Source organism: Astatotilapia calliptera, chromosome 22 (genome assembly GCF_964374335.1).
Source record: "Astatotilapia calliptera chromosome 22, fAstCal68.1, whole genome shotgun sequence".
Classification (NCBI taxonomy): Eukaryota; Metazoa; Chordata; class Actinopteri; order Cichliformes; family Cichlidae; genus Astatotilapia; species Astatotilapia calliptera.
Genome location: NC_137442.1, coordinates 33,799,512 through 33,823,584, shown reverse-complemented (window position 1 = coordinate 33,823,584; position 24,073 = coordinate 33,799,512). Strand labels below are relative to the sequence as shown.

The following is a 24,073-nucleotide window of genomic DNA, read 5'->3' as shown; positions in this document are numbered from 1 at the left end:
AGTTAATCTAGATGGATGGTGCTAGGGCAGACTCTGATGGTAAACAGTGGTACTGCATGAAATATAAATGAAGTAAACAGTTTCTGTTGCAACAGGAAATTTTATTTTAGCGTCAATTAATGTAAAACACAGAAAAATAGAGACAGATAAAAGATTAGTTAAGAGAGAAATACAAATGCAATACTGTCTAGTGCAAACATGATTCAATAAACTAAGGTTGGATACAATTTCCTTGCTGTAGCATATGGTTATTAAATTACATTAGACTGCAGATATTAGTGATCTCTTCCTGTAATCCACTTTCAAATGTGACCATGGGTGGGACAGTTATATGAAATGTCTAACTCCTAGTTCCCAAACTGTTTGAATAGTCATTCATAGTCAAGCATGAAAAAAATGATTAGATCTTTTACGCATGTCTCACTTCTGCCAAACATGAAAAATATCCTTTTACAAAACACTTGCATAATATGCTAGTTAGCGCCAACAATGCTGCAGTTCTAGCTTGGTGATTAAGAGCCAAACAAACTGAAACCAAAGCAAACCAAACCAATTCAAACTACCAGAATCAACCAAAGCTGTCAAAAGCTGGGAGGTAGCAGCATGATAACACTACTTACTGACCTCAGTCAGTTATAGTGTAAACATGATACCACCCTTACACCCTGTAGCTCAGGAGGTCGAGCAGGTCATCTACTAATCAGAAGGTTGGCGGTTTGATCCTCCAGTATGCACGCCAAAGATCCAATTCCATCCATCCATTTTCTTCTACTGGGATGCAGGGGCAGCAGCCTAAGCAGAGAAACCCAGACCTCTCTTTTGGAGAACAATAAAGCGGTCCCAGGCCAGGAAAGATATATCATCTCTCCAGCGTGTCCGGGGTCCCACCAAGGAGGCATTCTAGTCGGATCCACGAACCACCAGAACTGGCTGCTTTCGACGTGGTGGAGTAGCGGCTCTAGTTTGACAGTTTGATGCACAACAGTGGCATATAAACACCAGGCAAGTGAAAACAGGAAAGTGAGGAAGTGCTCAATGAAAGTCCACTAGCAGTTGGAGCTTATAGCAGGGTAACTAAGAGATGGTTCAGGTTCACCTGATCCATCTCCAGCTAGTCAGTATCAGAAAGGAAAATCTGAAAGTTTGAAGCCTAATCTTAAAAGCAGAAGAGCTTTGTCTTCGTTCTCTCAGCTCAGCGGAAGAAATTTTAACTGTAATTACACCCTCAAACACACAAATCATTGGTCTTTCTCAGGTTTATAGATGGACAAGGTACGGGCTGATGGATCGATGGCATCAATCCAGCGCGGCATCCAGTAATGGGAGAGCCACTGAGCACGGTCTGGGTAGTGCTTCTCAAACTCCTGTCTATAGTAGTAGGCCTCTTTAGTGCGTGGGGGATTGTGAGGGAACCTCTTGTAAGCTTCCTCCATGTCATCATCGTTCACCTAAAAAAAACAACAACAAAACAGACGGGTCACTCGCAAACTTTGTTCAATCAATCAAAGCATCAACATCAACTAACGAGCAATGTCATAATACAGAGCTAAGAGGAACACCTACAATTTACTGAACCTCTCTCTGCGGTTTAATTAAAGATTTTAACGCTGTCGTGATTAGTGTATTTGATCAATTTTCTGTGGATTCTTGGCCCGTTCTAATTTAAATTTACTTTAAATGCAAAATTTTAAGTTAAAGTAAATCTTTTATTCTGTCAAAGTGGTGCCATTGCACTGAGCTTGGAATTCTGATTTTTAGTAAGTGCACCTGTGTTATGAATTTGAAAATTTCCTACGTTGCCTTGTTCTTGCGTTATTGCATTCACAAACCTGGGTGTCTGCACCACCTGAAATCTGCCTGAAATCAGTCGAGATTTACTAGATTGTGAGAAGGCCGAAATCAATGTTAACATAAAAACTTTACTGTGAATGGGACCGAGTCAGAGGCTTCTCTACCAAATATTACCATTGACTCCAGATGCTCCTGCAGGTACGTGTACCAGGACTTCTTCACAGATGTCAGGCCATCACTAAAGGCTTCTTTACGCCTCCAGAGAATCTCATCAGGTATCAAGTCGAGACCTTTGAAGGACTCCCTCAGAAGGTGCTTCTCCACTCCATCCTGGTTTCACAGGACACAATACACTATTATTACAAAGCAAAGTTGCATGATAGTGTGGACACCAATATTGTACAGACTCACCCTAGGAACCCTCATTTCCTCAGGCAAGGAGAGGTAGTACGCTGTGAATCTGTGGTCCAGGAAAGGCACTCTCAGCTCCAGGCTGAAAGAGAGCGACACGAAATGAGCCTGAACTGAAATAGTCCATTGCAAAATCAATTTCTATCAAATTGTGTGAGTACAGGACAGGGTTACTAATAGGTCTATGCTATTAATCAGAACTGTCATTAATTTTTATTACTATATTTGAATAATAGTCAGCGTCACCCTATTGGTTGGTTGCATTATTTGGTGACCACTATTGGTTAATCACTGACATTTTGGCAATGGTTAAAATGAATGCATTAGTTATTTTACCACCAAAGCTCTCCAGCTGAATTCCTGCTGTCCACTTTACCCTCCATCCTTTTTCCCCCCTTTTTATGGTCAAATTAAAGATGCTTCATGAGCACTACATGCTCTGAAAAGCTGTTGCACAAACAATTACAGCCAATTCTGAACGAAGTAATTGTAATTACAGGACATTTTTTCAGCAGAAAATTATCGCCAACAACAGGCAAAGTGCAATGTTCCCTTTTTATTTTTTGCTAGATTCTTTCAGTTACCGGTCTTAATTCTTCGGGCAGGGCTAGTGAGTAACAAAGAAGGGCTACCCATGTGCAGCAGTGGTCCGATCAGCACGGAGAACATCAAACATGTAGAGCTCCTCCATCAGACGAATGCTGTCCTCTGCTGCAGCTTTGGGTGTTGGAGCCTAGAGGAGAAATAAAGCCATGTTTAAATGAATCCTTTTCGATTGGCATTCTAACTTTAGGTTCAGTCTGAAGTTTTCCTTCAGACGTTGTAATATTTCTGGATCACAAGTCTGACAATTCTGGCTAACAAAAGTGCTTCGTATATTTTGTCTGTAATTATCATTTAAAATCATTTTTATTTAAAGCAATGAAACGTCAAAAGAAAAAAACAAATGCAATGAACTTAGATTTGCTCTACTTTGTAAGGTTGTCCAGATTTTTTGAGAAGTATAATCATCCCAAAGCATAAAGATTTCTGTATTCAGATCAGTTTAAAAAAAAGAAGTCTTTCTTCTGCACAAGTTTGAGAAGCCACATGCAAGTCAGAACAGGAATTCCAGAGAAGTGATCCAAGCATGTCAAAAGTATTCATTCACCCATCCAAATCAATGAATTCAGGTGCTCCAGTCACTATAAAATCAAGCACCTAGGCATGCAGACTGCTTCTAGAAATATTTGTGAAAGAATTGGTCGCACTCAGGAGCTCCATAGTGGTACCATAATAAGATTCCAACTGTGCAACATAGGGATGGGTATTGATAAGATTTTCACGATTCCGATTCCATTTAACGATTCGATTCTCTTATCGATTCTTTTTTTTTTTTAAAAAGGAGAACACTAAGGTCGATTAGCTTAGAACTTTGTTTTATATCTTCTCTTTGAACAAGATAGAAATTTAGGAGTAACATGGCCTTACAAACCCAACAGTGAGATCTTAAGAGATCCAGCCTACGGCTCTTCAATGGGGTGTCACAGGATCCCCAGGAAAAAAAATTGTAAATGTAAAATAATAAAATAAACATTCTTCTGTAGCAATAACAAAGTATAACATAAATTGTTCTGTGGCAATTACACAAGAATATCCAGTAATGTCCCTGCCTACAATTAAACACATTCACTTACGGAAAATCGGGGGCATCTGCTGTGGCAGCCTTTTACCACAAACTGAGTCACTGCTCAGTGACATTCGTCTATCCTGCCTGAAAGGAGACGCTAAAGGTAGACTGCAGCGAGAACTGTCAGCATCTGAGCCAGCCTCTGTCTGTCTCATCATGGTCACCTAAATGCACAGTAATGGCAGGGTTTGTAATAAGGCAGATCGCGCTAACATAATATGCACTGTTGTTGATTATTTACCTGCCGCATTAACAGGAGAGGACGTGCAAACGTTACCGCTGCTGCTGGGTTGAGATTCACGAGTCCGGAGCGGAATTAAAAACACGACATTCATTTGAGGTTATCGTGTGGTTTTTTTTTAGCAAATGCTTTTGCATATTCGTAGTGTTTCCTCCCTTAAATGAAATATCTACTTTGCAAGTATTGCAAGTTGCCCTGTTGTCATCCGTCCTCATAAAGTACAGTGGGGCAAAAAAGTATTTAGTCAGCCACCGATTGTGCAAGTTCCCCCACTTAAAATGATGACAGAGGTCAGTAATTTGCACCAGAGGTACACTTCAACTGTGAGAGACACAATGTAAAAGAAAAATCCATGAATTCACATGGTAGGATCTGTAAAGAATTTATTCGTAAATCAGGGTGGAAAATAAGTATTTGGTCACCTCAAACAAGGAAAATCTCTGGCTCTCACAGACCTGTAACGTCTTCTGTAAGAAGCTTTTCTGTCCCCCACTCGTTACCTGTATGAATGGCACCTGTTTGAACTCATCATCTGTATAAAAGACACCTGTCCACAGCCTCAAACAGTCAGACTCCAAACTCCGCCATGGCCAAGACCAAAGAGCTTTCGAAGGACACCAGGAAAAGTATTGTAGACCTGCACCAGACTGGGAAGAGTGAATCTACAATAGGCAAGCAGCTTGGTGTGAAAAAATCAACTGTGGGAGCAATCATCAGAAAATGGAAGACATACAAGACCACTGATAATCTCCCTCGATCTGGGGCTCCACGCAAGATCTCATCCCGTGGGGTCAAAATGATCATGAGAACGGTGAGCAAAGATCCCAGAACCACACGGGGGGACCTGGTGAATGACCTGCAGAGAGCTGGGACCAAAGTAACAAAGGTCACCATCAGTAACACACTACAACGGCAGGGAATCAAATCCCGCAGTGCCAGACGTGTTCCGCTGCTGAAGCCAGTGCATGTCCAGGCCCGTCTGAAGTTTGCCAGAGAGCACATGGATGATACAGCAGAGGATTGGGAGAATGTCATGTGGTCAGATGAAACCAAAGTAGAACTTTTTGGTATAAACTCAACTCGTCGTGTTTGGAGGAAGAAGAATACTGAGTTGCATCCCAAGAACACCATACCTACTGTGAAGCATGGGGGTGGAAACATTATGCTATGGGGCTGTTTTTCTGCCAAGGGGACAGGACGACTGATCCGTGTTAAGGACAGAATGAATGGGGCCATGTATCGTGAGATTTTGAGCCAAAACCTCCTTCCATCAGTGAGAACTTTGAAGCTGAAACGAGGCTGGGTCTTCCAACATGACAATGATCCAAAACACACCGCCCGGGCAACAAAGGAGTGGCTCCGTAAGAAGCATTTGAAAGTCCTGGAGTGGCCTAGCCAGTCTCCAGACCTCAACCCCATAGAAAATCTGTGGCGGGAGTTGAAAGTCCGTGTTGCTCGGCGACAGCCCCAAAACATCACTGCTCTCGAGAAGATCTGCATGGAGGAATGGGCCAAAATACCAGCTACTGTGTGTGCAAACCTGGTAAAGACCTATAGTAAACGTTTGACCTCTGTTATTGCCAACAAAGGTTATGTTACAAAGTATTGAGTTGTATTTTTGTTATTGACCAAATACTTATTTTCCACCCTGATTTATGAATAAATTCTTTACAAATCCTACCATGTGGACTCATGGATTTTTTTTTTCACATTCTGTCTCTCACAGTTGAAGTGTACCTCTGGTGCAAATTACTGACCTCGGTCATCATTTTAAGTGGGGGAACTTGCACAATCGGTGGCTGACTAAATACTTTTTTGCCCCACTGTATAATCAAATTTTTGAGCGTTTGAGCCGCCGTGTTTCCTGCCAGGTAAATGACGCTCCGCAACGTGGTGACGTCATTCGGGGCAACTGGAATCAATAAGGGAATCATTTGCAAAAATGGCAAACAATTCCAAGGAACTGAAACAGTGGGAACCGGTTCTCAACAAGAACCGGTTTTCGATACCCATCCCTAGTGCAACAAGTCCAGTTGCAAAATTTCCTTGCCACTAAATATTCCACAGCCAACTGTTAGTGTTATAAAAAGTGGAAGCGACTGTGAACGATAGCAGCTCATCTACAAAGTGGTAGATTGTTTAAAATCAGAGCGGGGTCAGCAGTTTGGCAGTTGCCAGGAGAACAGTACTTGTCTGCCTGCACTGTGCCAAGTTGTGGCGGGGCGTGGTAATCGGTGCAGCAGCAGGATAGGCGAATGCACCTGCAGGGCATCCAAAAATCACACCTCGCCAGGTTAATAGACTAAACTGGGTCACGTCATGTTTTTGTTTGTGTATTCTTGTGGCTGGCATCTAGGGAGCTGCAGCCGAGGCATGTTGTAACAGCAGCCGAGTTACATAAAGAGTAAAAAGTCACTGAATGCTGGATCGTGGTCCTGTCGTGCCTCCTACCTGCCACAGAAGTGGTTGGTGAAGGGAGCATTATGGTCTGGGGTTGTTTTACTGCAGTTGGGCTCGGCAACTTAATTCCTGTGAAAGGACCTCTAAAGGCTTCAGCATACCAACACATTTTGGACAATTTCATGCTCCCACGTTTGTGGGAGTTTTGGGATGCCTCCCTCCTGCTCCAACATGACTGCGCACCAGTGCACAAAGCAAGACATGGATGAGTGAGTTTGGTGTGAAAGAACTTGACTGACCTACCGAGTCCTGACCTCAAGCTGACAGCATTCCTTTGGGATGAATTAGAGGGGAGACTGCCAGCCAGACCTGTTCATCCAACATCAGTGTCTGATCTGTCTGACAGGCTGAAGGTTAAGGCTAAGCCTCTGTCCTGCTTTTCCCTTCTTACTGTTGCCAAATGCATTCTCATATGGGGTCATCTGACAGTTGGGGTTTTTGTAGGGTCTTTACAATATAAAGCACCTTGAGGTAACTGGTGTTGTGATTTAGCATTGTATAAATATGTCTGTGGAGGTTCTCAGTCATCCAGGTCATCATAGTCAAAGGAGCTTGCAAAGAAAAGCGTCTGGACTTCTTTAAGTTGCTTGAAGACGTTTCACCTCTCATCCGAGAAGCTTCTTCAGTTCTAAGGTCAAATGGTGGAGAGTCCCAGATATAAATCTAGTGGGAGTATCCCCCCACAGAGGGACAAAAGGACCCCTGATGATCCTCTAAGAAGCCATCAATGTCCACTGTGAGCGACCACATAATAATAATAATAATAAATATCTATTCTCTGTAGATTGTAGAGACTGATTTTGCCTCTAAACAGGAAAATTACTACAGAAGTAGTTACAGTGATTTTCAGCAGGTGGTGGAAACCCTAAAGTCAGTTTTAATGGCTCAGCACAGGGAAAAGAGTCACAACTCACAATTTCTACTGAGAGCTCCAGTAGATTTTCTTAGTGTGCAGGCTGTGATCAGCAGACCTGCAGCTCTTTGTGGATTTATACACCTGGATTCAACCAGATGTGAGCAGATGTTTTATGAATTGTCCTGGCCAATTTCCATCCTCTACACTGATAGTATTGTTTATATTAACTTAATACTAGATGGCCACTGTGCATCACAGTACAGCAAATAAACCTGTTTATCCTACACTAACCTACATAGGATTTTCTACTGAGCCTCAAAATAAGTCAGTTTTTCAGCACATTAAACAACATGGAAAAGAAAAAAGAAAAAACAAAACAAAACAAAGTGACATGTACAGACCCAATATCTGACTTGGAACAGAATAGCCCTTTATTGTCATTGCACATGTACAAAAAATTGTGGAAATTATTTAAAGACATGAGGACTTGCATATAAGATTTAAACTAGTTTATCAAACACCACTGAGCAGCCGTTGTCTTTAAATCCAATCTCTCTTCCTCCTCTGCGGTCCTGAGTCAAGTTTGCTCTTTCTTTTCTCTCCCTGTGAAAAACAGCAGCTGTACCTTTAGCTGCAACACACTGTACGACAAACTGCACACAAACAGTTTGATGTTTGTTGGGCTGATACAAACGCTGCATTTGAAATGACCTGTCACTTAAAAAAATGTCACTCCCTTTATGCTCGCCCTTTTGTAGGGTACGCTAGATGCCAAGGTGCCCAAACCGCAACTTATGGACACCTGCAGTCGTTCCAGTTTTGTGACAGGAATAAAAAGAAAGAAAGGAAAAAGAAAACAATCCACTTTAACCACTGACAATGGCCCACAATTGTGCCTCTTTGATCTCTTTTTATGCTACATCCTGCCTTTCATGCATTACTATTCACGCTCCAATCAGTTTGATGTGTGAAGGCGGCAGTAACATGAAATAATAACTTCCCTCAAATGTCTTAATGAGCCTGCTTTAAAATGTAAGGAGTGGAAAATACAGATATTTTTTTTGAAAATGTAGGGGGTAAAAATAAAAAACCCAAAACAATAACTTGTAATAAAGTATAAGTACAGATGCCTGAAAATTGTACTTAAGTTCAATAAGGAAGTATTTGTACTTTGTTACTTCCCACCTATGCCCATTACTGTATGTTCAAACTAACAAAGTGAGAAAGAGAAGAAATGTAAAGGTGATGAATACCCCACGCTGTACTCGAACTGACAATCTTCAGCAGGCAAAAGAAAGATAACAGAAATAATTATGAAATCAGGCAACCGATATCAAAATGATCTGGAAAGTAGTTCAGTCTGCAACCTCATGACATACAGCAAATAGCTTACTGCTGTAGAGTGAAAACAGGTGTACCTAATAAAGTGGCTGCTAGGTTTACTAAAGATGCTCAGTATCAGTTTTGTGACTCAAAGTATTTTTGTGGCTGGTCTTATGACTCATGAATTGGTAAGAGTTTCACTTTCAGGAGATGAAAATTTGTAATTCACATTTGCATTATTTAAAGTCTGTGGCACATGATTTGCTGCAAATTGCAAGAAATGTAACACTGGAAACAATCCTGTCTTATGCCTGTTGTGGTCGTGATAGTCGCTATCAGGACTGTTTATTTTTAAGAGGGGGAAACAATATCACAACCAGTGCATCATTGTTGTGTTTGTTGTTTTGACTGTGTTCACCTGATGGTTTCTATCTCTGAATATAAATTAACTATTCTGTTTGGGAATGCAAACTTTGAGGTAGCAGGAGTCATTCCTTGGGAGCAGGGACCATGGGAGTCATGTTTGTGTTGCTCTGGTTGTCCCCGGGACCACAAAGAGTGTTATGCTACATGATGAGTCTAGATTCAGCCTGTGCTGTCCAAGTGTGGAGGATGAAGTGTATGGGGTGGCATTTCCCTCAATGGAAAAACAATGCTTTTCACCAGAGGAGGATATATCAATGCGTCGAGTTATCAAGATAAGATTCTACGACCAGTGACAACACATGATCCCACAGAGAAGGGTTTATGTGGAAGTGGAAACGATAAAGTAGCCTGCCTGCAGTTCTGACCTCAACCCCACTGAACACTTGTGGGTGTGCTTAGGTTTGCTGCTCATGTCAGTGACCGACATAACCAGACTGGCTTACTTGTGACAAAGAATGGGACGCCATCCCACAGAAGTGTGTGACCAAGCTGGTGGTGCCAGGGTGTTGTGCATGTCTCTTCTACATTCTACTAAAGCAACTCTCTATTAAATGAATACATTTTTAAACTGCCAATATTCTTCAGACTTCAATTATCAGTAGCCCAGTAAGCAGTTTGGCATTGGCAGAGAAGATTTGAGATGGCCATAGTATAAGGTTTATGAAGCACTGTTACACAAATTTCATTAATTTTTGTACTAAGTTTATGTGTTGTCACAATTCTATTACATTTAAGATAAATCAGCCTGAAAAAACAAAGGTAAACCATCAAACTCACCTTGTGGAAGTAAATGTATCCCTGCGTCAGCTCATCAGAACCCTCTCCAGAGAAGATCACCACACTGTCAGTCTTCTGTCTGATGTACTTTGAAATCAAGTACATGCCTGTACAGTTAATAGTAAAAGAGTGTAGAGTCAAGTGCATTCCTGCTCATGTACCCTTATAAAAACAAATCACAACCTACTGAATGTATAATATACAACTAGAATGCTGTTATGTTTGATTACATTACAGTTAATATCCTACATGTCCGATGCCCATGTGGTGGTGCCCTGATACAAGGCCACGTAAATTTTGATAACTTTTTCCCTTAATAAGTGAAAAAATAATTAAAAAACTATTTTAAAACATATTTGACAATGTAAAACATTTAAGTATGACAAATAAGGAAGAAAGTAAAATCAAGAAGGGACAAACGTTTTCACAGCACTGTATATAAAGTGCTTTGTGTTCCACTCACCCACAGAGGCACGTATTGTGGTGATGTCATAGCTCTCCAGGTGGAAGATGACATCCTTCACAACTTCAATACCTTCTTCTACAGTGAACGTCACCTCATGGTGTTCACTACCAATATGAGTGGCCACCTGACAAAACACCAATTGATGATTAAAAACACACCAAGACCTTTTTTTAAGTGATCCGTGACACACGCCAATGTTATAAGCTTAAGTTATAAGTTAGAAACAGGTCTTATAAGTGAGGGACAAACCTTGCGAGCAGCTACGATGTCTGGACTGTCGTCTGATCCGATTGCAAATGTCTGAATGGGATATGGCAGCTTCTCCTCTTTGGCCAGTTTTACAAGTGTAGCAGCAACCAAACTGGAGTCCAGACCACCTGAACAACAGTAATATACGTTTATATTCTATATCTGGAGTTCCAGAGGGTTCTATGCTGAGAACAATTGGATGGATAAAGTTGGGCATCATCTGAATACCATCTAAGAAAAGCTACTATAATGTAAACAGAAGGACCTAGCACAGAAGCCTGTGGAACTCCAAAATTAACCTGTGTGTGTGAAGAGGACTCCTCGTTTATGGGAACAATTGGAATCTATATCTACGTCATATCTAGATATGATTCAAACACGGTACCTTTAATACCTACAGAAGGTCTAATCGCTGTGATAAAATATGATAGTCAACACTATCAAATACCTGGTTGAGGATTAGGAGGACAAGCAGAGATTAGTTCTAAACCATTCCTGTTTTATAACCACTCTTTCAAGAATTTTTGAGAAAAAATTAAAGATGAATCAAGTGATGTAGTGGTTTAATTACTGCAAGCTTGAAGGCCTGTGGTATGTAGCCCGTTAACAGAGATAAGCTGATTGCATTTAAGCTCGAAGCATTATTTTTAAATCCCATTCTGAGGCTGTCATTTACAGCAGCGGTCCCCAACCCCCGGGCCTCGGGCCGTGAGTCGTTTGGTACCGGGCCGTGAGAGTTGAGGCTCAGGTGTGAAATGTATAGTTTCCAGGGTTTTTATTGTTTTTATCGTTAACTCTGTTTTCCTGGGTCTTTTCACGTGTGTTATGAATAAATCTTTTTTTCGGTACCGGTACTAGTTTTATTTTGTTGTATTTATCCGCGACACCTTAAAGGCCGGTCCGTGAAAATATTGTCGGGCATAAACCGGTCCGTGGAGCAAAAAAGGTTTGAGACCGCTGATTTACAGTATCCACATGGATGCTAAAATCACAATAGTTTGGGAACTGTTTGGTCTTTGGTTGTTTTAATACGATGGAATGGAAGCTGCTCCAAGGATTCTAACAATATGGCTCAGAGGTGTCGATTCATTTAAACCAGGGGTGTCAAAGTCATTTCAGCCCACTTCGACCTTAAGTGGGTCAGACCACTGAAACCTTTCTGTCAGTGTAAAGAAGTTCAGTTTTTCTACATGCTGCTGTGACAAAGGAAAGGAATCTGTCAACAACTCTTTGGAGTTGTATTGTAAGAAATAAATGTATAAAATGAATCCAGTTTTGAGGGGGTGGTATGCATTCAGTACTAGGGAGAACACACATAAGGTTTAAGGCCTGGACAAGTTTGAAACCTTTTTTCATTAACAATGGAACATGGCTGAAAATATAAGCTGATATCACTTTAGCCAGCTCCTAATTTTAGAAATTCCACACTCAGTTTTGCAGTCTCCAGTATCATTGAAATACAGCCAGATGCTGCTCACTTTAAGTTTTCGTTTCTTTCTGCTACACTTGCTGTCTGCAGAACGTCCGCCCCACTTCCTTCTTTCACATAATGGCACGATCTCAGTCTGTCTTTGCATGTGATTGGCTGCATGGTGTGCCCATTAAAATAAATACCAAAAGATTCGGCTCCCACCTAGAGATGGGCCATTAATAACTGACATATGAAATTATCTCACAAGCCAAAAGTAATTGTATTCGGCCCACAGGCCAGATGTTTCACACCCCTGATTTAAATGATCACAATCATCCTGCTGTATCCAGGTTTTTCTAAAGCAAAGTAAACTATGTTGATCAATTATAAACTCGTGTACTAGCAGGAAGAGACCTGATGTTTACAAATCCACATTTCACCGTTTTACTCTTTGGTGCAGTTGAGCATACTATACAGTTCTTGATGAGGATGTCCACTTCCTGGACAGGGAGGAACGCAGGTTTGAGCGGGGAGCCAAGGACGTCATTTACATGAAAAGGGAAGAACCATCTCTGAATCGAGGAGGGGGCCTAAGGGTGCATCTTTCGCCATCTTACAATGCTGGGATTGCAGCCATTCCCCCAACTCTCTGTGAATAGTACTTATGGCCATTGATTAATGATCTTTGATCAGTGGTTGATGATCAATGGTCATGAGAATTTGAATATTAAAGATCAAGAAACTGACCTCCCAGCTCACTGTTTGCCATTGGCTGTAGTTTCAGTCATTATGCAAATGTCCTGTTTATCTGCATTCAGTCACTTGGATGAGTGACGAAACGTTTCTCCCACTGAAAACGCAACGTCCAGATGAACAGAATCAACTTTTCTGGGATGATTCTAACTTCAGCGGGCAGTGCCATAAGAGGCTGTCACAGCTGTCATCCATCCCATCTACTACACCTTCCCTATTTCAGTAGCTGCCGGGGCCCAGAGGAGAGAGCTGTGTGGTTTGTGCGCAAGCTGGAGAGGGCAGCTGAGAAGCTGCATGTACAAAATGACCATGACATTAATGCTTATGATCAGTGTATGTTAACTTTTAACCACAACTCTATATGTAAATTGGATTGCGATGAATTGCAAATAAAACACTTCTTCACTTGTGAATGAACAGAAAGCTCATCACATGTAAGTGAAGTTAATGTTACTGTCAGACAGGTCGACTTACTCACACAGAATATGTCTATGTATGAACGCCTACTCTTAGGCGCTAAAGCAGAATAGCATGTCCCAAGGCACAGAAGCCAAATGAAAATGCAAGCCCTTTCAAAAAGGACATAAGATTAACACACACACACACACACACACACACACACACACACGTTGTGCTCCACATAGCAGATGTTACCTGACAGAAGACAACCAATTCTCCTGTGAGCCATGAGACGTTTCCTTACAGCATTTTCAAACAGATTTCTGATGTTGCTCTTCACCAGTTCCTCATCCAAACCTAGGGAGACAAACTCTTTAATGTCCTTCACAAATACCATCTACCACTAGAAATGCTTGATGTTTAAAGTGGTGAATAGACTCTTACTTATAGGTAGTTTCTCCACTGTATCATAGATGGCATGAGAAGGCTGTTGTCTGCAGCAGTGAAACTGTTCCATCTGAATAGACTGAACTTTGCCACTTGGCTTTAAATCAAAGACCTCAAAGTGCCCAGGGGGGAAGGGGACAATGCTGGCAGGAGTACCCATGCCATGGGTAATGTCTATCAAGCCTGTGATCAGAATAAGGTTAGTAATGCAAACATATAAAGAAGCAACATTCAATATAAACCATCCCATTACCTTTGGCCTCCGAGCACAATGCAAGGAATCCATCGTCTGTGAGGAGTTTGAACAAAGGCCTAACACCATACGTATCTCTTCCCACATGCACTTTTCTGTTGGCAGTGTCCAGAAGAATGAAAGCAAATACACCATCCAGGAGAGAAGCCATCTTCTTAATGCCAAAGCGGTCATAAAGGTGGAGCAGAATCTCACCATCCATTTTAGTCTGGCAATCAAACTCAAATTGCTTCCTCAGCTGAAAGAACAAATGGCAACAAAATGATCATTTTAACTTTCATTAGTAGGGCTGGACCCTTAACCACTCTGGAATTTCCCCAGATGGCCATGAGAACTGCTTCTGTCTCTTTAGGTTAAGAAACAGGTGGGGGAGGATTGTGGTACCTGGCACACCCAGGTCTGTGCAGTGAGGGTGCAATGGGAGTGTGAGGCCCCGATCTTTAATTCCCAGATTTGGCAGAGCTCCATCCCAAGTGAGGCTAGGGACATTGAGTCATGTTCTGCACCCCACTGCCAGAGCTGCAGTACAGTGCTGCAGCCACAAGGTGGTTGGTGCCTGTTATGGCAGTTATCGCCAAACAAGATGGAAGACACCGTAAGCGAAGGGAGCAGTTAAACTGAAGTACGAGTCCTATTAAGCTAATGGCAAAAGGCAAAGCCGGATGTGGCTCTAGCTGAAGCAAAAACGCAGGCATTGGAGGAACACAGTGAGGCCATGAAGCAAACCTTTGTCAGCAGGAATAGAGTGCTGCTGACTTCAAATGAGGATACAGTCAGGCAGTTTTGTTTATATAGCACCAAATCAGCGTGAACAGTGAGCAAGTGAGCATGCTTGCTTCTTTAATGACTTGGCACTAGGGGTGGGTTTTGATAATCGATTTATCGATTAAAATCTATTCTAGCTCGGATAACGTGATATAGATTCATTAAAATCCTGAATCGATTTTTTAATATAAATTTATTTTGCCCAAAATGCCAGAAACTCAGGTGAAACCTCACAAAAAAACCACCAAACAGCTAAAACAGTGAATGAGAGCAGAAACACGGATTCTGCACATAAATGTAAACACACAGCTCGGACCCGCCAGATCAGAATCAGTGAGATGTCGCCTTTCTCACCCGACGGCACGGTCGGGGCTGAAAGCCGACAGGTCGCTGATTCTGATGTTTCGGCGGGACCGCACTTTGTGTTTACGCCCTTTTTGCGCTGATTCTAAAGCTGTTAGTTTTATCTCTCTCCAAACAATATTGACCAAACCAGCAGCAAAAGATCCAAACTACGCTTCACAAAAACATAAACATTCCCTCTTACTGTTGCGGTTTTGCTTCCACCACTCCTCATTTACATGAATAAATGGGAGTATATGAGAGGATGTAAGTATTAGTGTGTCTAATTCCTGCATCCTCTAATGTCTGTAACAACATTACGGTCAACAGTATGGAACACTGCAGTGACGTCTCACAGGACAAATACAGAGGAGTGCACTGTCCACAAGAAGATCATTTGTAACCCCAAAAGGTTGATTCTGTTCACTTAGATGTAGCCTTTTCTGAATACGCTGTTACGTTCCCCTGAGGAGGCCCTGCTAGGGCCGTAACACCCCCCCCCCATAAATACAAACCCGTTGTTTGTCAAATGATTATGATAAACAAAACCACAAATCAAGTCCGTAACCGTCGCATCAACAAATTGCAGGCTTTCCACCTACCAAACCCCATAGCAACGGTTAGGCATTTCCGGAAACTGCCAACCCCATCTCAGTGGGTTCACAACATTGACAGAGAGTGGCCCCAGACCCTCGAAACATTGTCCCATGTGATAGCCAGGGCTTTGGACCATCATATGTGGAGAACCCAGCAGGCAGCTAGTGGGCCTTACTGAAACACTTTGCAGACTATTCCTCAAGTCACCGGTACAGGCATGTTTGTTAGCCAGGGTTGCGGGTCTTACTGGTGGTTTTATACATGATCTGTCCACCTGCAGGTCATTTTGAGGAACTGGGACATTGTCAACCAGCAGCAGCTCAGGGTTAGTTGACCTCTTACACTGACTACATGACACTACTGAGCAATTATGCTCCAAGTGTAGCCTCTTAATAGGCCTGGCAACCTTGTCGGTTTGAGAGCCACGACTGACTTTTCTCAAAGCAGGCCCTTTTTGCTTTGAGTTTGCTTTCTGTTTGAGTTTCAGTCTCAAACAGTTAGCAACAAGGTGTCCAGGTTTGTGGCAGAAGAAACAAAGCTTCGTTTTGGGTCTCGAATCCACAACTTTTTCAGCTTCGTTAGCTGGCTCCCTCCTAGCTCTCCAAGATGTATTATAGTGAGAAGGGATGTCACATTCTACCGCATTTGTTTTATGAGTTAGGGTAAACTCATCGGCCAGTATGGCAGCCTGCTGTAAAGTGGAAACCCTCTGTTCACTTAAATAAAGAGCAATACACTCAGGAACAGAGTTTTTAAAATCCTCCACAAGCATGAGCTCACGTAACAACCCCAAACTGTTAACCTGGCTTGCAGAGCACCACCTATCAAAGAGCTTCGCATTGTCCCTAGCGAAGTCAAGATAGAACTGACCCTGTGCCAACTCCAAACCTCGAAAATGCTGCCTATAGGCCTCAGGCACAACTTCATAGGCTTGGAGGACGGCACTTTTAATCTTTTCATAAACTAGGCTGTCCTGCCTAGACAGACCAGAGCAAGCTTCCTGAGCCTTACCTGTGAATTTACACAGCAACATCACCCCCCACACGTCTTCAGGCCACTGTAATGCAGTTGCTATGCTTTCAAACACACTGAAGAAGCTCTCAACACTGGACTCACAGAAAACGGGAACCAGGTGGATGTTATTGCTTACAAACGAGCTTCTAGACACCTGTGCACTGATGGCTGCATCAGCCATTTTGGGGGCCGGAGAAGGGTTAGAAAACACACCCTAATTTAGACACAACCACACCCGTCTGCCAACTCACTCAGACTACCCAATAATTAACCGATTAATGGAAAACTACACAACTTACTTTAACTGACCAACTTACCTCTTGCAGTATACACATTAAACAAACACAACTTACCCAGTTCCTAAGCACAACAAACTTTACCTATCTTCTGGAGCGTGCCGGGCTCGAGGCGACTTGAAAGGCGAAACTTCAGCGACTGGAGCCCTGAATTGCCTACCCCCAACAGGGAACGAATCCCCGCCCAGAATTACTCCGAAAATAAAAAAGGCAAAATAACAAAAGAGTGCCCGAAGGAAGAACTTTATAAGCTCAGCTGGACACTCACCTAACTTAACTGGGAAGTTGAATCTCTAAAGGTGAAAAAAAGCAAGATAATCAAATACCAATTCCAACTCAAAACTCCCTTTTCAACTATCCCGGATGAGCCGCCACTTGTTACGTTCCCCTGAGGGGTCTAGGCAGGGAGGGGGAAGTAACAAAAGTGACTGGGTCAGAAAAAGGAGTCAAGGAGGCAAAAGGGTAAATTAAAGAGTTTTATTAAAGTTTCAATTTATACTAACTAAAAGAGACGGACGAGCCGCTATCACCATTTAAGAAAACAAACAAAACTCAGGCGTTGGTCAATAAAGCACAAAGTAAGTCAAAAAGAGTGCAGCTCACTAGCTGCAAACACAGACACGCAGCTCACTAGCTGGAAACACCCCAAAACACTCAGCTCACTAGCTGTAACCACACTAATGGCACTCTGGCCCAGAGCTCACCTTTCCCTGGGCTTAAATACTTTTAATTACTGATGAGAGTCAGCTGCACAAAAGGGAAAGGTGGCACCTCCGGCAGAAGAGGTAGTGGGACACGCCCACACAGGCACCTTCAGGAGGAGGCCCTGCTAGGGCCGTAACAACGCTCTGTCCAGATGAACAGAATCTGTTCAGCAACAACTGCAATCAAGCATTTGCGATAACTGGCAATGAGTCTTTTACAGCGCTGTGGAGGAATTTTGGCCCACTCATCTTTTGCAGCCACATTGGAGGGTTTTTCGAGCATGAACCGCCTTTTTAAGGTCATGCTACAGCATCTAAATCTGATTTAGGTCAGGACTTTGACTGGGCCAAACTCCAAAGTCTTTGTTTTTCTTAAGCCATTCAGAGGTGGACTTGCAGGTGTGTTTTGGACCATCATCCTGCTGCCCACAACCAACTTGGGGTCACGAACAGATGGCTAGACATTCTCCTTTCAGATGTTTTGATAGACAGCAGAATTTAGCACAGCAAGTCTTCCAGACCATCTCACTACCACCACAACATTTTATTGATGGTGTGATGCTCCTTTTCTGAAATGCTGCCTTTCTTTTACGCGAGTTGTAATCGGGCACACGTCTTACAAACATTTCAACTTCTTATATTTATCTGAAGTTGCAGATGCCCAAGTCTTGGGCATCTTCAAGATGTTTTCTGACAAAACTAAGATGAGCCTTCATGTCCCTTTTGCTCAGCAGTGGTTTTTGTCTTTGGACTCTGACATTCAGGCCATTTTTATCTTAGTTTCTTATTGTAATCCTGAACACTGACATAAACCGAGGCAAGTGAAGGCTGCAGTTCTTTGGATGTTGTTCTGGGGTCTTTTGTGACCTCTTAGTCGTGCTGCACTCTTGGGGTAATTTTGGTCGGCTGCCACTCCTGGGAAGGTTCACCACTGTTTTCGCCATTTGTGGATAATGTCTCTCACTGCGATTTGCTGGAGTCCCACAGCTTTAGAAATGGCATTATAACCTTTTCCAGACTGAGAGATCTCAATTACTTTGTTTCTCATTTGTTCCTGAATTTCCTTAGCTCATGGCATGATGTCTGGCTTTTGAGGTCTACTCCACTTTGTCAGGCAGGTCCTATTTAAGCGATTTCTTTATTCAGAAGGTATGATAGTAATCAGGCCTCGGTGTGGCTGGAGAAATGTAACTCAACTTTATTTATGTTATAGGGGAGAAAATCACTTTTTCACACAGGTCCATGTAGGTTTTGATTTTTTCCCTCTCGATGATAAACACCTTCATTTTAAAACTGCATTTTGTGTTTACTTGTGTTATCTTTGTCTAATATTTAAATTTGTTTGGTGATCTGAAACATTGAAGTGTGACAAACATAAAAAAATAAGAAATCGGTAAGGGTGCAAACACTTTAATGCCCCACTATCTCGAAGACTTGATTACAATTCTTGCTGCCAAAGATGGCATAAACAGGAATAGGTCACAGTTTTTCCACATAGGACCAGATAGTTTTGGATAACTTTTTTTTCTCCCCAATCATTTAATCAATCAGCGTTTAAGACCTTAATTCCAGACATCCTTACCACCAAACTGGCCCACCCTCAGATTCCCCCTGCCACCTGGTACTAGATCAAAGCTTTCCTCACCAACCGGCCTCAATCAGTCAGACCCCCCACCCCCACTGTCACTCAGCACCAGATCCCCACAGGGGTGCCCCCTATTGTACGCCCTGTACACCTCTGACTGCATACCAACTCACCCAACCAACATCATCATCAAGTATGTTGATGACACCACAGTGGTTGGGCTTATAAATAATAATAATAATAATAATAATAATGGATTGGATTTATATAGCGCTTTTCAAGGCACCCAGGGCGCTTTACAATACCACTATTCATTCACTCTCACATTCACACACTGGTGGAGGCAGCTACAGTTGTAGCCACAGCTGCCCTGGGGCAGACTGACAGAAGCGAGGCTGCCATATCGCGGCACCGGCCCCTCTGGCCATCACCAGTAGGCAAGTAGGGTAAAGTGTCTTGCCCAAGGACACAACGACCAGGACAGAGAGCCCAGGGATCGAACCGGCGACCTTCCGGTTACAGATGAGATTCCCAACCCCCTGAGCCATGGTCGCCCTTTGTAGAATTTGTACCTCTGGTTCCCCAAAAATAAACTAAACATCCTTAAAACAAAAGAACTTGTCATGACAGTAGCTGGCATAGACAGGTCCACTCCCCTCTCATTATAAATGGAGAATGTTTCACCACCTTCAGGTTTCTGGGCACAAACATCTCTGGTGATCTCATCTAGACCCACAACACCATTCACCCTGGTAAAGAAGGTCCAGCAGTGGCTGCACTTCCTCCATGTCCTGAGGAGGAACAACCTGGACCAGAAGCTGGTCCTGGCCTTCTACCACTCCTCACTGGAGAGTGTGCTCTGCTACTGCCTGCGTGTCTGGTACACAGCAGCCACAACTCAGAACAGGAAGGCTGCGCAGAGGGCAATTGAAACTGCCACCCCCCCCCCCCAAAAAAAAAAAAAAAAATCATTGGCCTCTGAAACCAAGGCCATCGCAGGATACCCCTTGCATCCAACCCCACACCCACTCATAGCCATAGTCTGAGTAACCCTCATAACTGAGCCGCTCACACACAGACTCTAGTCAGACCAAGTCCATTGCGCTTCTTTCAAGCACTTTGCAACCTGTCTTCTAATGTGTGCCTTTCTCCTGTTTTTATATATATTCCTCTTGTTTGTTATTTATTCTTGCTGTATATAACACTTTATCTCTTTACCATGCACAGTTGGTGTGGAGCACCCACAATTTCATTATACATTTACAATAACAATAAAAAACTATTCCATTCTATTCTTTGTCCAGAATTAAAATTTGTTTAATGATCTGAAACATGCAAGTTTGATAAATATGCAAAACAAATAATAAACTGGGAAATGGAGCAGGGCGATATGACCAAAATATTTATCACGATATACATTTGAAAATTTGCGATAACGATATAACTGACGATATAATTGACACTAGACAAAATGCTTTACAACTCCACAACTTTATGTATTTTCACTTAAACAAGCAGCTGTTTTTTATGTGCATTAAAGTTATATAAAATGTAACAGTGCAAATGCAAATTCTTTGCTGACAGTTTAACCAAAAGGCCTTTCCAGTGGAAACTGGCCGACATATCCTCAGCATAACCATGTATAATATCCACAAAACTTAAAAAGAGGTCATACACACACAATACGGTAACATTATGTTGAAGCACAGTACGTATCACTCCGCGAGGCTCCGCCTACGACAGCCGTAATGCTCCGACAATCCATTAAGCGGTGCGGCTTCGTAGCTTAGCAAAGTTGTACTGAAACATTTGACAGATTTTCGAGCGCCGTGTACATAAAATCGTTTCGAGGTCAGTAAACACAACCAGAGTTCATACATAAGGCACACGGGATTATAAGGGGCACTGTCGACTTTCAGAAAAATCAAAGGATTGATTTTAAGTATGCCGTATTTTCCAAAAAACACGGTAATAACGACGGCCCGCTAGCATGCTCTACCAAAAATAGTGCTTTGTTGTGTATCTGACGGATGAAAGCCAAACCAGTTCCACACCACTGAAGTTGCAGCATTTTTACAAACCAGTTCTGGTTCATCGTTTCACTCAACGATCTGCTTTCGCTTTTCTCATTCTCCGTTGCCGCCATGCTTTTTCCACCATGTGCGTATGAAAACAAAGGCACTGCGCATGATCGTTTTACCCATATTCGATCGTGAAATTTCATTTTCTTATTGTTGCCCAACATTATACCGGTATTACCGTGAACGGTATGATATGGCCCAGCTCTACTGGGAAAGAGGCAAATACTTTTCCACTGTATACTCAAAGCCTATAGAAAGAACAGGAGTTACAATAGTGCATTCCTAACATGCACAAAAGATGAGATTGGTTTTATTTATTGGTGGCAACCATACCACCCAGCTGTTATCAGACAGGCTTTCTGAAAATGGAGCAAAATTTGTATTTAAAATCAAGCATATAAATGCCTGTTGTATGTGTCACACACGTAAAGAACTGGAAGTATTATAAGCATGAAGGAATTTCTATATTCTCACTGATGATTGGGTGACACTTCTGACACATTAAAGAACAGAAAGCCTAGGCCTTTATCACCATCTGGAGACAATATGCTGTTGAATCAAGAAACTCTAGTGAACACGATCTTCTGAATGAACATGGACCTGGTTTGAACAGTGGGTGTCATCTTATAAATGCACCCAGACAATTCTTTGTTAAATGACATGTTCATGTATGCAGTGGCCGTAGCTCAGGAGGTAGAGCAGGTCATCTACTAATTGGATAGGTTGGTGGTTTAATCCCAGGCTGCTCCAATCTACATGCCAAATATCTTTGGGCAAAATACTAACCCCAAGTTCCTCTCCAGTACATTCATCAGACTGTCAGTGTGTGTGAATGTCAGACAGATAGCATTTAAGCATAGGGAAAAAAAGTACTTGTATGTTGTGTAAAACACTTTCAGTGCTCAGGTAGAGTAGAAAAGCGCTAAATAAGAATCAGTCCTTTTATCATTTATATTAGAGCGTATTATGTTCTACTAGAGACTTTAGTTTGCAGTAATGTGATAACTGGATGTATCCCCTGCTCGAGAAAAATACTTCTTTAAACAACCACTAAAGTTTCAGAACAGAAAGGAGCAGAAGTCTTACTGTTTGGTGGTTGTAAATCTCTCCATTGTAGCAGAGCCACATGTAAGGAAACTTCTTGATGCGCAGCGGCTGCATGCCATACAGCTGGTCCACAATGGCAAGGCGATGGAAGCCAAACCAACAGTTGGTGAAGCCATTAACATTCTCAAAGCGGAAAGCATCAGGGCCTCTGTGAGCAATTTTCATGGCACAGGTGCACTGAACTGACATGGACTCGTCGCTGCCAAACAAAGCCCAGATACCACACATTTTGCAGCTGTGGACAAAAACAAAGAGGCATGTAGCTTACAAAGAGATTACACAGAGTTTAGATTTCTAGAAATGCCTACATAAAAGAGATGATATGCAAATACAACGCAGTGAGTTGGAGGATTTGGTCACCAGCTTCAAAATGAAACTTCAAAAAGCTCAGAGTCTACCTCTCGGATCTCTAACACAGCCAAACAGTAACTTAACAATAACGTAACCCTAACAAAATATCCTTCATTGTTCCTAGTACAATGGGTTTTAAGTAACAGGACATTATCATGCTTTACAGAATTCCCACGCTCCATGAACACAGCAGACTGATTTTCGAATTTGACTTCAATCACGTTTTAAACTAAACATGTGAGGTGGACGAAGATCGCGCTGTACAACTGACTGTGCTGCTGAACACAGTGTGTGTGCGTTGGGAGCGTTTGAGTTAATAAGCCACGAATTGAAGTCTCTGGTTGCTTCGGACGCACCTTTCCTGCCTCAATCTGTAATATAAACTTTAACAGTTACTACGAAATAACTGGGGGGCTTTGGATAATTAGATAGTAGACAACAATAGACCTATCTGTGATAGAAACGGTCTTCAGTTAATACAACTACCATCAAGCGCTATTCATAATCCTACCAATTAAAAATATGCTCAGCTACAACAACTAATATCAGGAAACTATTTGTGGCTTTCTAACGTACGCCGCGTGCTCAGTTGAACCATTCGTCCAGCTGCGGTGTTGTAGTCGGACCGGTGTTCCAGATTAACTGGTGATAGCAACCAGTCTGCTGGGTGCCTCGGATACGCTGAATTTTTATTAACACTGTACACAGTTGGACAGTGCTCAACATTCACATAGCATATGAGATATACTTTTAAAATTGTAATATATCTAAGTAAAATTACACATGGCAGTTTTCCCAGCATGTTTTTGCTGTGAACGCTTCCCAGTGGAAAGCCTCATTCCTGGGCACAAGCTTTTGATGAAGACGAAGAACGCAATGCAGCTTACCGTTTTCACCTTAAAACTTCCGCAAAGAAAGGCATAGACTGTTTGAATACTTGTGGCTAAGATGACGCAACGTTTCAATGAAAAAAGGGAGAAAAAAGCTACACCGCGAAGGCATTTAATAACCGGATAAGTAACCGCATCTTCAAAATAAGAGCCACGGCACAATAATGGCTCTACAATGATATCAAGATGTTGGAAAAACGTGGAAAAATAGAATGTATTATGAAAAGCACAAACTAGAAAAAATAATAATTGGATGGATGCTTGGTAGATATGATAGACATGGTAGGCAATTTATTAAATCATAAAATTAGACGATTTCAAAATGATAAAGTGAAAACTAGGTAGAGATCTTGAGCTTTACTTTGATAAATTCCCTATTCATTTATTTCTAGCAACGGGTTGTTTGACG

At 42.2% G+C, this 24,073-nt stretch overlaps 1 protein-coding gene across 2 annotated transcripts; it reads right to left on the bottom strand.

Moving 5' to 3' along the window:
* Nucleotides 1-80: 80 nt before the first annotated feature.
* Nucleotides 81-23,810, bottom strand: asns (asparagine synthetase). Of its 2 annotated transcripts, none has more exons than XM_026156286.2 (12): nucleotides 23,662-23,810; nucleotides 22,403-22,658; nucleotides 13,933-14,170; nucleotides 13,677-13,862; nucleotides 13,488-13,589; nucleotides 10,670-10,797; nucleotides 10,418-10,544; nucleotides 9,955-10,061; nucleotides 2,835-2,935; nucleotides 2,203-2,284; nucleotides 1,966-2,121; nucleotides 81-1,448 (listed from the first exon to the last, which is right to left on the bottom strand). In XM_026156286.2, exons 2-12 carry the CDS (start codon nucleotides 22,649-22,651, stop codon nucleotides 1,239-1,241), a joined length of 1,686 nt encoding a protein of 561 aa, XP_026012071.1. In that variant the 5' UTR covers nucleotides 22,652-22,658; nucleotides 23,662-23,810; the 3' UTR covers nucleotides 81-1,238. The 2 variants fall into 2 exon arrangements, with proteins under 2 accessions (XP_026012071.1, XP_080151907.1); XM_080295781.1 differs by lacking the exon at nucleotides 23,662-23,810 and adding an exon at nucleotides 23,351-23,369.
* Between the last annotated feature and the right edge of the window lie 263 nt (nucleotides 23,811-24,073).